The 14,438-nt window shown below is 44.4% G+C and overlaps 1 protein-coding gene across 4 annotated transcripts in view; it reads left to right on the forward strand.

Moving 5' to 3' along the window:
- Positions 1-14,438, forward strand: part of RNF220 (ring finger protein 220) — a 237,223-nt gene that overhangs the window by 214,097 nt on the left and 8,688 nt on the right. For all 4 annotated transcript variants that reach the window (XM_075039294.1, XM_075039296.1, XM_075039293.1 and 1 more), the window contains 2 exons: positions 9,806-9,914; positions 11,063-11,137. In XM_075039294.1, the coding sequence (XP_074895395.1) occupies positions 9,806-9,914; positions 11,063-11,137 (184 nt within the window). The remainder of the gene's footprint in view (positions 1-9,805; positions 9,915-11,062; positions 11,138-14,438) is intronic.

The raw sequence follows: 14,438 nt of genomic DNA on the forward strand, positions 1-14,438 counted from the left end.
ATAGTCTGTTGAACCTGTGATGTTTTAGAGCTGAAGCATCTGCAAACCCAAGGTGGATGCCAGCTTCAGGGGCAGTAGCATCCCTGTCTGTTAACTGGTGAAAACCCCAGGAAGGAATTTTATTCCTATGCTGGGGGCACGGTTTAGGCATCTTGCCATTGGTGTCTCTTTGCCTGCCCCTTCTTTTCTTTTTTTCTTTTCTTTTTTTTCTTAGTTTCAGAAATGCTGTTAACTTTAATTTGTGGAGTTGCTTCCTGGGAGTGAAAAATCGATGGGGGGCTATCGCAGTGTGAAATTCGACTGTCACTATTGAGCTATAGAGTTAGCAAGATGTCTTAGAAGGTAAAAAATAAATCGTGGCCCAGCAAGTGCTCAGCTGTGCTATTTCAAAGGGGATATGAGGCTGATGGTCCGTTAGAGGGTACTTCAGTTAGATGGATGATGATTCCCTGTGAAATATTGGAGTTATTCCATAGGTAAGAGAAACTTTAGCTTATAAAACACAAACAGCTGCCTTCTAGCAGAAGAATTCTGTCCTTAGATGTGTGAGCAGCTTGTCAGAGAGAGGGTTCGTCCCTAAAATTAGCCTGTTGTGTTTAACGATGTCTCTGATGGAGCACTGTAGATGCTGCCGTGTTTCTTCTGAAAATATTTTGAGGATGTGACTGTTTATTCACATCCCCTACCTACACTGCAAGAATTAAGAGGCAGGGACTGATTTATTATTTTTTTTTTTAGGAAATATTTGTACAGTGCCCAGATGCTCTCAAGAGAAAAGTAACAATTATTTTTACATAGGCTTCATTCCCTGTTTGGATGGAAATGTTCCTTTGAAGAGCAGAAAAAGGATCATGTTGTGTCCCATCCGCTGCCAGTTTGCTGTCGCTCTCATGCATCTGTTGAAGGGCAGCCCTGGCTGCACAGGCTGTCTGCATGCTGGCATTAATAGGGCTACTGCTTTCTTTGGCACTTACTGACTATTGTGGCAGGACTCAGTAAGTGTTTATGCTGTGCCAGCTGCTGTATGACAACAGGATGATTGTAATTACGGCGCTTGGTAGTTTATGCATTTCTTAGATTATAGTTAGTAAGTATAAATATGAAATAGTACCAAAAACCCCACCAGTTTGTATTACTTCTCACTAAACCACGTCTGGGACAACTGTAGAGTCTGTAATTAGTTTTCTTACGCTTGCGTGTACAGTTGCAATACCACTGAGGGGAGCTTACTGCTGCAAGGAGTTCTAAGCCGCATTTATTTGGAGCTTGGTAAAGATTTCCCAAAGAATTTAATGACAGAAGAATTCATTGTGCTTTCAGATCTCTTCTGCCTCTGTAACACAGAACCTAGTACTGCCTTTACAGAAGCAGTGTCAATAGCAAATAATGTAACTAACGTAGTTTAATATCCATGTTGATTTTTTGCCCTCACTTCAGTGTCGGTACTTGTCCTAACCTTACTTGCCCCCCACCACTGCGGACACTTCATCCTATTTCTCCATTCACTTCGTCTTTCTTCCTTTTTGACAGTTTCTGTCCGCAAAAAGCTGCTCTTTCCCATTCAGTTGCATAAGCGTTCCTGCTTTTCCCTCAGATAGCCGGCTCATGACCTGTCCTTCCTCTGCATTGCTGGTTTCCTCTTCCAGCTCTGAGACCACAATTGGTTATGCGATACTAATGTGCCATAGCCTCCTTTAATAGCCTCATGTTTCTTTTTGAAGGCATGATTACCTTAAATGATGCTAATTCTGATCCTTTCTTTCCCCGTAAAGGAAACAGCAACAGCGTAAAAGTTCTAGGGCGGCAGCAGCAGTTGTAGGAAGCTGTCTGGAGGATGTGTTATCGCGTTGCCCTTGTGTACCTCCAATCAGCGGTCATGAATGGAAGTTCTGGAAAGCATATCACCTGCACGGTAAAGCCCTTAAAAGGCTGCAGATGAATCCAAGTGCTGCTGTAGTAGCATAGATATTTCCTGTTTATTTTGGCCATTTGGATGCAGGCCATGGCAGTAGAAGGCATTTCATTGTGCACAGAGCCTGGCCGCAAGACTCGGCTGCATGTCCGAGCTTCTGAACACCTTTCAACCCTAGGAATTTGCTATTCCTCTTTCACTTCAGGGATATTTTATAATTTTGTGCCCTGATCGTCCAACCAAAGCTACCAATAATCCCAGACCACGTCCAGACCACAGTAAGATGACAGGTTACAGCTGCCATAAGTCTTCCGGTAGAAAAATGTACCTGCCTAGCTATATGTGGAGCTTGGTCATAATCCAAACATGTTTGCTTGTGGATGGAGGCAAGTTTCAGTAGGCTGGAACCTCTAACCTGTGTGCCTCAGCAGGGAGAGGAGCTGCATTTTCCATTTCCACTGCCTGCCTTTTGTGGCCCTGGCTTGTATTAAGATAAGAGACCATGATGTACCTTCAGAGATCTGTTAGGAATACAATTAGGGTCACCAGGATGAAGGATACATTTGAGAAATGTACTGAGATATTAACACATTAGATGTGTGAATGTTTCTGTTTAGGAACTTTGTTTAGAGAATCATTTTCTAACTCGGCTTGTGCTGCCTCAACAAAACCTTGCTGCAGCAAAATACTTTTCCATAGCATGGCTTTTCCCTTTATCGCCAAAGCTGCTCCAGTAAAGCGATGGGATTGCATTTATTTTCTCTTTGGAACAGGGGACATAGTCTCTAAATCGAAATCAGAATGACCCATGCATTCTTTCTCCCAGCTTTCATGTCGAACCATAATTGCTCAAATGGCACATTTAAAATTTTGGCGCAAGCTCAGACTTTCACTAGCCGCCTTTTTAAATCAGTCCCAGTGGCCAGCAGATACTGCATAGCCCTACAAATGCATCTAAACATGCTGACTCCGAGGCTCCTTCTATTCTGAATGATCAGCGGTGCCATCTGTCTCTGTTTTGATTGGGGCTGGGCACATGTGTCCCAGCGAAACACGGGCCAAAAAAAAGAGAGAGAGAAAGAGCCAGCGCCTGAATTTACTTCCCGCTTCTGTAAAGACATTGTTGGGTTCTGTGTTATAGAGGCGGAGGAGATATGAAAGCATAATGAATTCTTCTGTCATTAAATTCTTCGGGGAATCTTTACCCAAGTCCCTACTAAATGCAGCTTAAAACGCCTTCTTGCAGTGGTAAGCTCCCCTCAGTGGTATTGCGACGGTGCATGCAAGTGTAAGAGAAATAATTCCTCTGTGGGGAAAAAGAGACAACATTTTTGGTTTGCATCAAGATGAAATTAGTCAGAAGCAAACTCTGAATTTGGCAAGCAGATGCCAGTATTAACAAGTTGTGCAAGCAAGTATAAAATAGAGGCGCTCGTGACTGAGAGCGCCTCGGCATCGTGTGTGTGTGCCCTTGCATGCACCCCGCTCCAAATTCACAACTTAGAACACGGAAATTAGAATGGGGAACATTGCATTATTCATAACTTGGCAACCAGAAGCCAGGGCACTTTGCCAAAATAAACTATTCTCTATAATTACAGGTGAAGCAACATTCTTTAATATCTTACAATACAAAAACATACATTAATCAAGGAAAGAGGGCTTTTTTTTTTTTCCTAGAGGACAATAAATTAGCATCCTTGCCAATTTCCTCAATACATGTGACAACGTTTTACAGGATTATAAGTCAGCCTTTTTAAAGGAGGTTAGTCTAAAAACAAATAAACCCAATAAATGAGATTTTTAGCTAAATAAAGGGGAAGCCAGCTACTAAAACGTTGATGTCTTGCCAAAAGATTTGCTTTTAGCACAGGCACTCTCACAGATCAAGGTTCTAAACTTCACTTGGTGTGATTTGACACGGCTCTACTGCAAACAGCTTTGCTGGGCAGTTTTGTACTGCTAGGGATCTGGCCCCTTCTGCTGTAGCCAGCTCATCTAGTGAAATAAAATCTCAGTGTGTCATGCCAGTCCAGTAGCCTGCATGTTCTGGGGTGATTCACAGTCAATCTGCCACCACTGCCTGACACTGGACTTTTTTCGGAGACTTAACGTACTGAAAATGCTTGAGCTGTGTCTGTTTTCTTTTAAAGCCACCTGTGACTTTCCTTTTTAAAAACTTACTTATCAGTTTAAGTGTTTTGCTTGTTAGTAAAAACCATTTTTTTTTCAGCTTCATGTTATGTTCTTGCCCGCCAGTAAGTGCAAAAGGCCTTTGTGTCTGTATATCTCCCACTGACTTCAGTAGCGCTCACCCACATCTGCCAAACTAAACTCCCCATATTGTTAGCTATAGCACTTGCTGCAGGTGATGCTTGCTAAATTGAAAGAGGGGGCAGATTCTTTCACCAGGTTGAAAACAGAAGCAGTTCTTGTCCCAGAAAACTTAAGGTTGTTTTTAGTTAGTGTTTGAAACTCAGATAGCGAGGGAGTTGTGTTGAGGACAACTTAGGAGCGGGAGCCAAGACAGCATCGTTGTGCTCTGCCGTTCTGCAGTGCTACCAGTGTCACAGCAGCTATGGACAGCATGTTACAGGCTAATAAAACATGATCTCTTCTCTGAAAAAGTTGCCCTCTCACCCAAACGTAAATTGGCTATGAGAGAAGGCTTGCAATTAAATGATTGTGCACTGATGTTGGGGTCATTTTTGGATCTTTTTATCAAGTCTTAAAGATTTGTGCCCCACAAAGCAAGGACTGCAGTAGGCTTTCTCTTTTGCAGCATAGTAGTGGTTATGATAATTGTCATCTGTGGCCATGGTTAGATATGGCCAGGAGCAATTTCTCTGCTCCTGGAATCTTACTTTAGCTTGACTCTGCCTTCAAAGCATCGACCAGTCTGTTTCTAATATTTATGATATGTAAGCTGCTAGTGACCTGACCTCTGCCCCTGATGCAGGGAAGTGGCATGTATGTTCTGCTGGGATCAGGTTCTCCACCTCAGACAAGGGAAGATAAAGGCTTTGTTTAAAAATAAAGACATCACTCTCAGGTTTGTCAGTGGTACTGTACATTTTCCCCTCTGCCACTCTGTGTTTACAGGCATACAAAAACAAAAATAAATGTATGAGGAAGAGAGAAGAAGGTCAGAATATCAAGTGTGAAAAGTAGCCCATGAAATTTTATTGGTGGTGCATTTAATCAGTGCTAAGCGTTTTTTACAAGGTACATACAAACAGTGGAATTGTAAAAATTTATGGAATGCTGTGTACAGTGTGGCCATTTATGAAGAAAGGAAAATTTATATCCAGTTGAAATAAACCAAAGGGGAATGGTTTATGGAGACTCCTCAGCAGCAGGGTACATCAAGTGAGATCTGGGTAAGGGGAGGATGGGGTATTCGCAGGGGCTTACTGATTTTTGAGGTGGTTTTCTGCTTCTTCAGCAGCTAACAGTTTGCATCTTTCTGTGGCTCTCAAATAGGCAGGATGCTGGATGCAGTGATGGTATGGTGTTTTGTTTTTTTCCATATACTGGAAATGAAACACAAGTGAACAGCTGCTACTGGTATCTCTGGTACGAGGCACTTGGTCTTGGTCTCGTTCCAGTCCAACAGTTTCTTGAGCAGCCTTTAATATCCAGCTGGGAAGGGTTAACTGAAGCCAATCACTTTGACATCAGCATTTTTTTGTTTCCTTTTTGGTCCAGTATTTTGTTGATGATAAAGCACAGACTTAGTCAATTGAGAGATTCCAGAGCTGCAGAATCAGAGATAATTTAATTAACGGAATTGCTTGTGATTGCCCACTGGGACAGCGGGTAGGAATTGCTCGATTTAATTTGGAGAAACAAAGATCACATGCATGCTAATGTTTAACAAATAACCAGTGTTGGGGTTAAAGTTTTTTTGCAAAGAGAGGGGCAGCTGATTCCCAGGGGAGATTTCCCAGGAGGTGATTGCTGAGTAACAGCTCAAAGCTACAGATAGGTCCTTTTTCCTCTTCTGGCCTTTTACCTGAACAAAGCAAGGATTTGCTCAGAGGAAGAAAGTTTGTTCTTATTTTCAGTGCTCAGGGGAAAACGCTATGAACAGTAGAAAAACGTGTATTGAGCACAAAGACTGAAAACTATTATATGCTGTCTGCCCGGTTTCATAGACTTGCTACCTGGTACCCAGCATCCTCAACTGTGACTGCCAAGTTGTTGAACAGTTAACCACGCAGTCCAGAGAGAAGTGCAGGACCAAGCGAGGAGCCCTCCCTTCGTGTTTTTGCTCTTGTGTAAACGTTCTTGCTCAGGCTTCCCTGTTCGTGTTGATGTAGGTCCGCAGTGAGTAGAGCGTGGATGTGCCCTCTTGCTACGTCCTCAGCCACGGAGGGCAGTTCAGGTATCGGCGAGGCTGCTCGCACCTGCTGGAGAAGCACCAGTGCTGGGGCTTGAGGTATTGCTCTCGGCAGCAGTTGTGCTCAGCAGATCTCTCTGGAGACTGATAAATGACGTTATCCAAACACGTCAAATCAGAGCGCTGAGGCGCAAAATTGTTAAAAGAGTCCTCTTACATCCAGCATGAGGTCAAGGCAAAGCGGGGAGAGCAGGGCTGTGGAAGCCAATTCCTTGTTTCCTGTAATTCCCTCTGCCTCCCTTGGCAGGGTAGCTTGTACACAGCCTTACCCTGTCCATGGAGCTTGGCTTTCTGACCCTCGCTCCACCCCAGCATTACCCTGTAAAAATACTGCCCAAGCAGCTCCCAGCTGTGTCCGGACAAGCGCACACGAGGTGTGCACGCAAGAGGGAAGCCTGAGGGAGTTCCCAAGATTGCTGCTGCAGGAAGAGTTGCTCCTAAGCGATGCTTATCTTTAGGATACAAGCAGCAGGTTGACGGTAAAATGTCACTAAATGGAATGGCATGTGTCCCAAGTGTGCTGGCTACCACAGGAGCCAGACACATGGGAAGTGACTCTTGTCTTTATTCCATCCCTGGAGGTAGTTCCAGTTTCCTTTATTTACTAATGTTCTCCCTATTTCCCTTGACCTCATTTCCTCTGGCTTTTCGGAAGCAACCATGCAATTATCGCTCACTTTGGGTTGACCCTTGGCCGCCACGTCCCTGGTTGCTGCTGCTCCAAGAGGCTTTCCTGAAATCTCAAGTGCAAGATACTCACTTGTGGCCAAAACCTCTGTCTTGGGAGATAGGAGCTGCATCTTCAGCACTATGCTGTGCATCAGGATTTGTCCTGAGAGCACGCTTGGCATGGAGAACATGGAGTTTAAAGTCTGCCACGGCTGAGCTTTGATCAGCGCTGGGAGATGCTGCAGTGGCTAAAGCTCCCTCTCTTACCAATGCACCCCAGTCTTGTTAATAAATGTATATTTAACAATGTCTGGAGTGTATGAAGTGATAATAACTAAATCAATACCTCCCACATTGATTGTCCAGGATCCCTACAGCGTGACGCACGCAGCGGTGCGGTAATTTTCCAGCTAACTAGCACCCTGATCTACAGCCCTCCTATTGATTGGCCATTGTATCAGGCAGCCTCTGAGCATTATTGCTTATACCTCTATTCAGCCTCCTTTTCTGATTCATTCGTTTATTACTGGACAGGTGCGATTATCTCAGAGACTTTCCGAAATTGGCCGATGGGGGTCAGCCATTTAGACTTCTATAAACAAGCCATTTTCTATCTTCTCTAGTTGTTGCAGCGGCAAATTTTTCCTTTTCAAGAGTTGACTGTTATTGGGCTGGGACTGCGGATGAATTGGCCTTTGCTTGGATCTGCTCAAGGAATCAACTTTTCCCTTTCCTTGCTGAGTTGTCTGCCCTTCAGAGGAGGACAGATAGCTCCAAAGATAGTAATAGGAGAATTTAGCAAGGGTTGAGGTTCTGCTTACCACCTCCTTTGGGCAGGAGCCACGCTTGCTGCCTTTATACCACCAGTACCCTTAATGCATGCAGGAATGAGAAATGGATCCCAGAAAGTCAAATTCAACTGCAGCCTTCATCCAGCATCAGTTTGTTGGTGGACCAGATTGGAAGGGAAACAATTTTTTCATTCGACAATAAGCTTCAAGCTATAAATAAATAATTCTGTTTCTTCCTTGGACAAAACTAACACCTTTCTAGACTTTCTTTGAAAACACTAACAACTTCCTTGAGGGTGAGAACCCAAGCTGGGATGTGATAATAATTTATAACAATGAGTAGGAGCAAGTGGGTGTTTCACAGTGGGGAGCACCGTCTCCTACTGAAGCTCTTTCATTTTGCTCCAAAGATTATTTATTGATACCAAGACTTGAATCCACAGTGTCCCTGTCCCCCAGCGGTCCTCATCCACTAGGCTATCATGGGACATGTGTATTTCTTTGCCTTTTTTGCAGTTTTAAAATTGTTAGCATTTCCTAGCAACTGTCATTTGCAATGAATCTCCTTCTGATGAAGATCTCTCCTCAGTTAGCTCATGCAGAGAGTGTCTGATCTGTACAAAGGTAGGAGTGAAGTTGGAGGAGCTTTATAACACTGGTACTTAACCATATGCACTCCTGCAGCTCCCGTTTCTTCTGAAGTGTCATAATTAGAAAAATCACTCAAGAATTTTTCAGCTAGCTCTGTTTCCGGGGCCTTGGGAAAAGCCAGCAGAATCACCTCATGTGAGATACCTCAGGTCCCTCCCTGCGTGCCAGTGACAAGTGACTAATGAACAAAGGAGCAAATGTGTGTGTGCAGCGGGAGTGCTGAGATTGCAGCTCACTTTATTGGTTGTAGTAATTCCGCTAGACCTGTGTTTTAGCCACCTGTTGATGAATCATCTTCTAAAAAGGTAGAACAGGTAGGTGCCACTGTGGGTTATGTTGTGATTGATGCAGCTTCTAGTGGCGAGGTACTCTTCAGGTTCTTCTGAGCTGGAGTCTGCTTGGACAGGCCTGAAATTCACCGACATACGTGAAAATTGCTGGTTTGGTTTGTTTTTTTGCAAGAGTGAAAGCCTTAATGTCAATGCAATACTCTAAACCTTTTCTGCGGAATGCTTGAGGGCCCCTCTCTATTTCTGCACTGTGTAGAAATCAGATTTTGCAGCATGCTGGAGTGACACATCCTTGTCTGTAATGCTCCCTGCATCTCATTTGCTAAGCATTGCTGTCTGCCCTTGCTTTTAGGTTGGGAAGTTGCTCTTTTCACCAGCCTTGCAGAACCATGAAAATACACTTGCCTGCCCTCAGCACAGCGCCTCTGTGACAAAAGAGATAATGCTGCCCATCAAAAATGACCCTAGGAAATGGGAAAGCAGAGATTGTAAAGCTGCTTTTATAGCCACCCTGTTGGCACAGTCTCTGTTGCTTTGGTTTCTCCTTTTTTTCAGTATTAGAATGCAAAAGGCTAGGGGTTTCTTTAATGTAAAACCATTGTGTTGATCTTGTGTAATGAGCCGATTTTGTGTTTCACAAAGTTGATGGCCAGCAAAGACCTCTATTCTCTAAGGGGAAGAGCAGCTCTTATTGCCCACAGAAAGTTATCTCACTAGCTTGAGAGCAACATACAGAACTTTGTCCAAAGCATTTGGTCCCAAGGAATCTCTCAAGGGAGACAAGAAAAGAGACAAAAAACAAAAAAAAAAATCTGTTCTTTAAATGCCCGTGTCTTGCAGAAACTTGCTTTGTGTGAAGCTGGCAACCCCAGCCCCATTGTGTTCTGTCATGATGTGTTTGAAAGTGTTTAATAGGATACATCAAAGAATTCACACTGGGCTTTTCAGGAATTCTTCTTCACCCCAAGTTGGATGTATTAGTTCGAATGTTGCCATTTGCTATGCGGTACCTGTTGTGGGATCCTTTCTCCCCCAAACTCTTAACAATCTTGGGTGCTCAGTGATGCTCACTCTCCATCATCTGTTGCAGAATTACAGAAGACTCTGCAGTGACAACATTTGAAGCGTTAAAGGCTCGTGTCCGTGAGTTAGAAAGGCAGCTTTCCCGTGGGGACCGCTATAAATGTCTCATTTGCATGGTGAGTAGCACTCCACTTCTGGTAATGAATCAGAAATGTCTTGGTATCTTTGCCGAGGAGAGGAGAAGCTTTTCTCCTTTTTCGGGTGGAGTGGGGTAACTCATCTTTGTCCCTATACACCAATTAGCCTTCCAAATGAAGGTGCTAGGTCTTTTTAGCAATTGAAATTTCTGTATGCATTACATTGTTCCACTGGTATTTGTGGCTGTCCATCTGTATCAGGGCCAAGAAAGCCCCAACTTCGGAAGACTTTCAGCCTTCCTATAGAAAACTCCCAGATACCAGCGTCCTCTTCCTGCAGGTGCAGATTTACATACACAGGAGAGAGCAGAATCTGTGATCTGAGACCCACCATATGATTTGGGAACAGGAATGTTGCCTGAGCATTTAAAAGTTGTCAATGTCCTGCTTGCTCTGTGGTGAGGCTCTGGCCTTCTTAAAGAAGGGCAGCAGCTCCCTCTGATGGTCTGAGCCTGCAAAGCTTTGCATCTCCTGTTAGATTTTTATTCTGCTGATAGCAGGAGAAAATTCTGCTTGGCAGAGGGCTCCCTCTGCAACTTCAGCTTGGTGCATGGTGCTTTCTATCCCAGTTCATGACTTGTAGGTAAGGAGTGCAGTCCCCGTCTCTCATCCCACAGAAGGGACGACAGCTTGCTGCTGATTTCCAGAGGTGTATTAGCAACGATAGAAAATACTCAAGAGAAGGCATGTCTGCTGAAATAGCTGCAGTATTCTTGGGACGTAGTTAAGCTGTTCCTGCAGAGCTAAGAGTTGTGATGAGGGTTAATCTTACCCTGTCACTGGTTTTTGTATGATCTGGTGACCTTTCTGATGAGAATAATGGCAGGTGGCCACAGCAACTTCAGATGGTCTTGTGATAACTGTGCTGAGCCAGGTCACCACTTGAGTGGATTATAGGCTTCCAACAGGAGTTCTGGGAAGCTAGAAAAATGGACTGTGGGAGACTTTCTGCCTCCACTACACAAACATTACAAAAACACAAACTTACCTATTACACAAGCTTATGTTTTTTAAAATACAAAATACAAGGCAACGTTATCCACAAAGAAAGGTGTGGTGATGGGGTTGGGAGCAAAGAATCAGTAGATCCCTGCTGTGGAAATAACCTGTTTCCTTCTTCTCCTCAGGACTCCTATACAATGCCCCTGACTTCCATTCAGTGCTGGCATGTGCACTGTGAAGAATGCTGGCTGCGGACTCTGGTGAGGCTCTTGGCTTCTTTCTTGTTGACTTACAGGCCTTTTCCGCTCTTCTGGGATTCTTTATTTTATAAATCACCACAGGGAAAGGTGCTTTTTGCTTTATTTTAAACAATCTGAGTGCTGTGCATGCAGACTTCCCAAGCCTTGCTGTTTAAGACCTCACTCTAGCTTTGACTTGAGTGAGTTTCATTTGAGTCATCATGACCTGTGCAGTCAAGTGCAGTCCTGCCCCTTGCTTGCTCCTCTGCTGCCGTGGGGACAGCCATTGCTCATGTAACAGCTCTGTGCTGGGGACAACTTGCCTTACAGTAATTTCCTGTGGGGCATCCATGCAGAGAGGTAAAGCTGTGAGAATGGAGGCCAAATCCACTGAGATTTCATGGAATGGGTAGCTTCTGAGAAACCTAATATTCCTCTGAAGCAAAGGGAATCATCTTTAGGATAGAGGATATGGAAGGGAGCTTTTATGAATATGAATCTATATTTTTCAGATTATTTGAAATAGCACTGTGCAGTTTTCAAGCGTATGCCATTCTGTTTGGAAGATTGGGGACCGTCTTGAACATTGAATAGGTGACCCAGTGCAGTAGTAATTTATACATGTATTAAAGGACATCAGGTTAAAATTTAAGCCGTTATTAAATAAAGTGTTTTCCTTTCCTGTGTTAAAACTGTGGGCTTTATAATCAGCCTTTAATGTCCTCTGTGCAGCTGATTTTTAAGCTTTCATTTTGCTCAGGTTGGGGAGTGGAAAATAGTCAGTTGTTCTTTCTAGTTCTCCTGTTAGCAAGATGATACAGTGTTGGGTTGCAAAAAATGTAAGGGAATGCCACTCCTAAAAACTGTTCCTGTAAGGCATTACAAAATCTACTTTATAGAACACGTTGTGTGCTTGGAATTATGATTAAGCTGATGGTGCTCCTTTAAATCCTGCCTTTTAAAAGTCTTGTCCAAGAAAAGTTACCAGGACAGTGAAGCGCCTGTGGGCTTGAGTACTAATAGCAACTCAATAACTTGGCTATCCCTTAGGCTGTATTTTATAGCTCTTCAGCTACACCCTGTCACTATTTAGATTATACAAGCTTTTGTAAACATTTTAGCAGCATGTTATAAAAGACACATATGTGGGTACATAGCTGTGAGGTGTTTGGATGAATGTGTGCTCTGCCACCCTTGCTAAGTGAAGAGTAATCTTGTCCTTCAGCAGTGCTACAAGCAGAGGATAAAACGCTAATTTCTTTTTCATTTTCTTTACTCTGAAGTCTTTGTCCTCTCATATTCCCAGCAGCCTCAAGTCATCTTCTAAATCTGTGGCACTGATTTCAGCCTGTTCTTAGGCTCAGCAGCAACTTAGTTCAACTTCAGCCAGGCCCCTTTGTTTCATATACAGCAGTCACAGCTGCTTGTGAGAATGGGGAAACCCCACTCCCGGTGCTCAGGGGTTAGCATTTACCCTTGCAGAGGGGGAGCCATCTCCCCCCTAGAATTCTGTGAGGAAGGTGGGGATGGAGCTGGCGGTGTGCTGTCTGCACATGGCTCTTCTGCCGACCAGGCAGGTGGGATGGGAATAGTCCAGCAAGACATCATGTTAGGACTTGGCACTTGCACAGGGGAAGCAATTAATAAGTGGCTACTCATGTGTTCCCCAGTCCTAGCCTCTCCCTGCAGCCCCCAATTTATTAAGCCAGGCCGTTTCACAAGGCATGCTTGCACTCCCTCTCCCGTCTCAAAAAAAATCTCCCAGCCTGTGTTCGCATGTTTCTAATGTAACCATTAAAATGTAGCCCGAAGACAGCAATAAAAACCCTGGAACGCCTTGGTGCTTTTGTGTCTTGATCAAAGTCAATGTGTGTAATCTCGTTAAGACTACCCTCCTTCCCCCCTCCTTTTTTATGAATTTAATGGCATACAGCAGCTGGGCTCAGTGTTTAATGCTCACCAACCTGCATTGTTCTAATTAAGGTATCTCCTTTTATTTCGGGCACAAAAGAGACTCTTGTTTTTTTTAACAAGCGAGGAGCTGTGGGATAGTGTGTGTAATAATCGCTGCTGTTACCTTTCCCTGGGTATAAAGCTGGCTCCCCAGCGGGGCCGGGAGGAGGGAGCCTGCGCGTGCAGCACACATGGAAAGACTTGGCTGGGGGAGAGGGGCAACATTTTTCTTCTGTTGTGCAATAAACAATTTGTTGGAGTTAATAGGAGTTGGGGCTGGTGGGTTGTGTCGGGCTTCCGGCCCCTTTTGAACATTCTGGAGATCTGCCATCCCTGCTGGTGAAAAGTCCCCTTTCTCCTGTGCGCCTGTGGTTTATATGCCCAGCCGAGATCTAATATTAAATTAGAGCGTGAATGTGTCTGAGAGAGAGAGGGAGGACCGTGTATTGAACAAGGCCCTGGAACTGAACGCTCACAGTGCCTGGGAGCACTTCTAAACCTCTGCAGGGTATTGAAGACAGGGTGAAATTTGATGCTCACATCAGTCTATGGACCAGAGGAGGTGAAGTGTTTTTTAAAAGGTTTAAGGTTTAAACATTTTCTGGGATACGATGCTACAGTGATCTGAGCATCTCTGGTATCCTCTGACTTTGGTGGTGTCTAGGGCACTGATGAGGATTGGATCTTTAAAGCACTTAGGCTTTCTGAAAATACAATTTTGGGACTTCTGGCTCTTGATGTCCAATTCCAAATTATAACTGTTATATTGCTAAGGGAGAGAGGAAGATGTTTTTAACCACCAACTCTACAAATGGTTGCTGGGCTCTCTAGCTTAGGTACTGTTGTACTGGAGCTCAGTGCATCAAACTGGCTCCAAGTTCTGGGGATGAAACATTCACCAGAGCAGACTCCACCTCTATCTCTGTTGCTGTGTTGGATTAACGTGAAGGAAAGGCTGGGGTCACAGAAAAGGACGCTGGAGATGGTTTACAAGAACTGAGATCGTAGTGCTCACTGAGTTAGCCAGCACCTCAGTGCCAGTAGAACCTGCTTGGTTAGATGGTCCTCAGGATGGCCATGGACAAAGGGAGGAACCGTCCCTTCACCCAGCATCAGGACATGATGAGTTGAGTGGTTTTCTCTCCTTCCACTTGCTCTGTGAGCAGAACCAGTCTGCCTGAGGGCTGCAGTCCAGGGGCCACAGACTAAAGGTGTGCTGTACGCTGCATACGGTGTGCGCAGCTGTCTGGTAGTAGGCACAACAGGAATGGAGACAAGGGAGAGAGATACACAAACTTGTTCCTTGACGCCATGTGATTGTGCCTGGGCTCCCAGGAAATCGTATTAGCTGTTTTGTCAGCTGGGTTTG

The sequence above is a fragment of the Buteo buteo genome, chromosome 10, assembly GCF_964188355.1.
Source record: "Buteo buteo chromosome 10, bButBut1.hap1.1, whole genome shotgun sequence".
Lineage (NCBI taxonomy): Eukaryota > Metazoa > Chordata > Aves > Accipitriformes > Accipitridae > Buteo > Buteo buteo.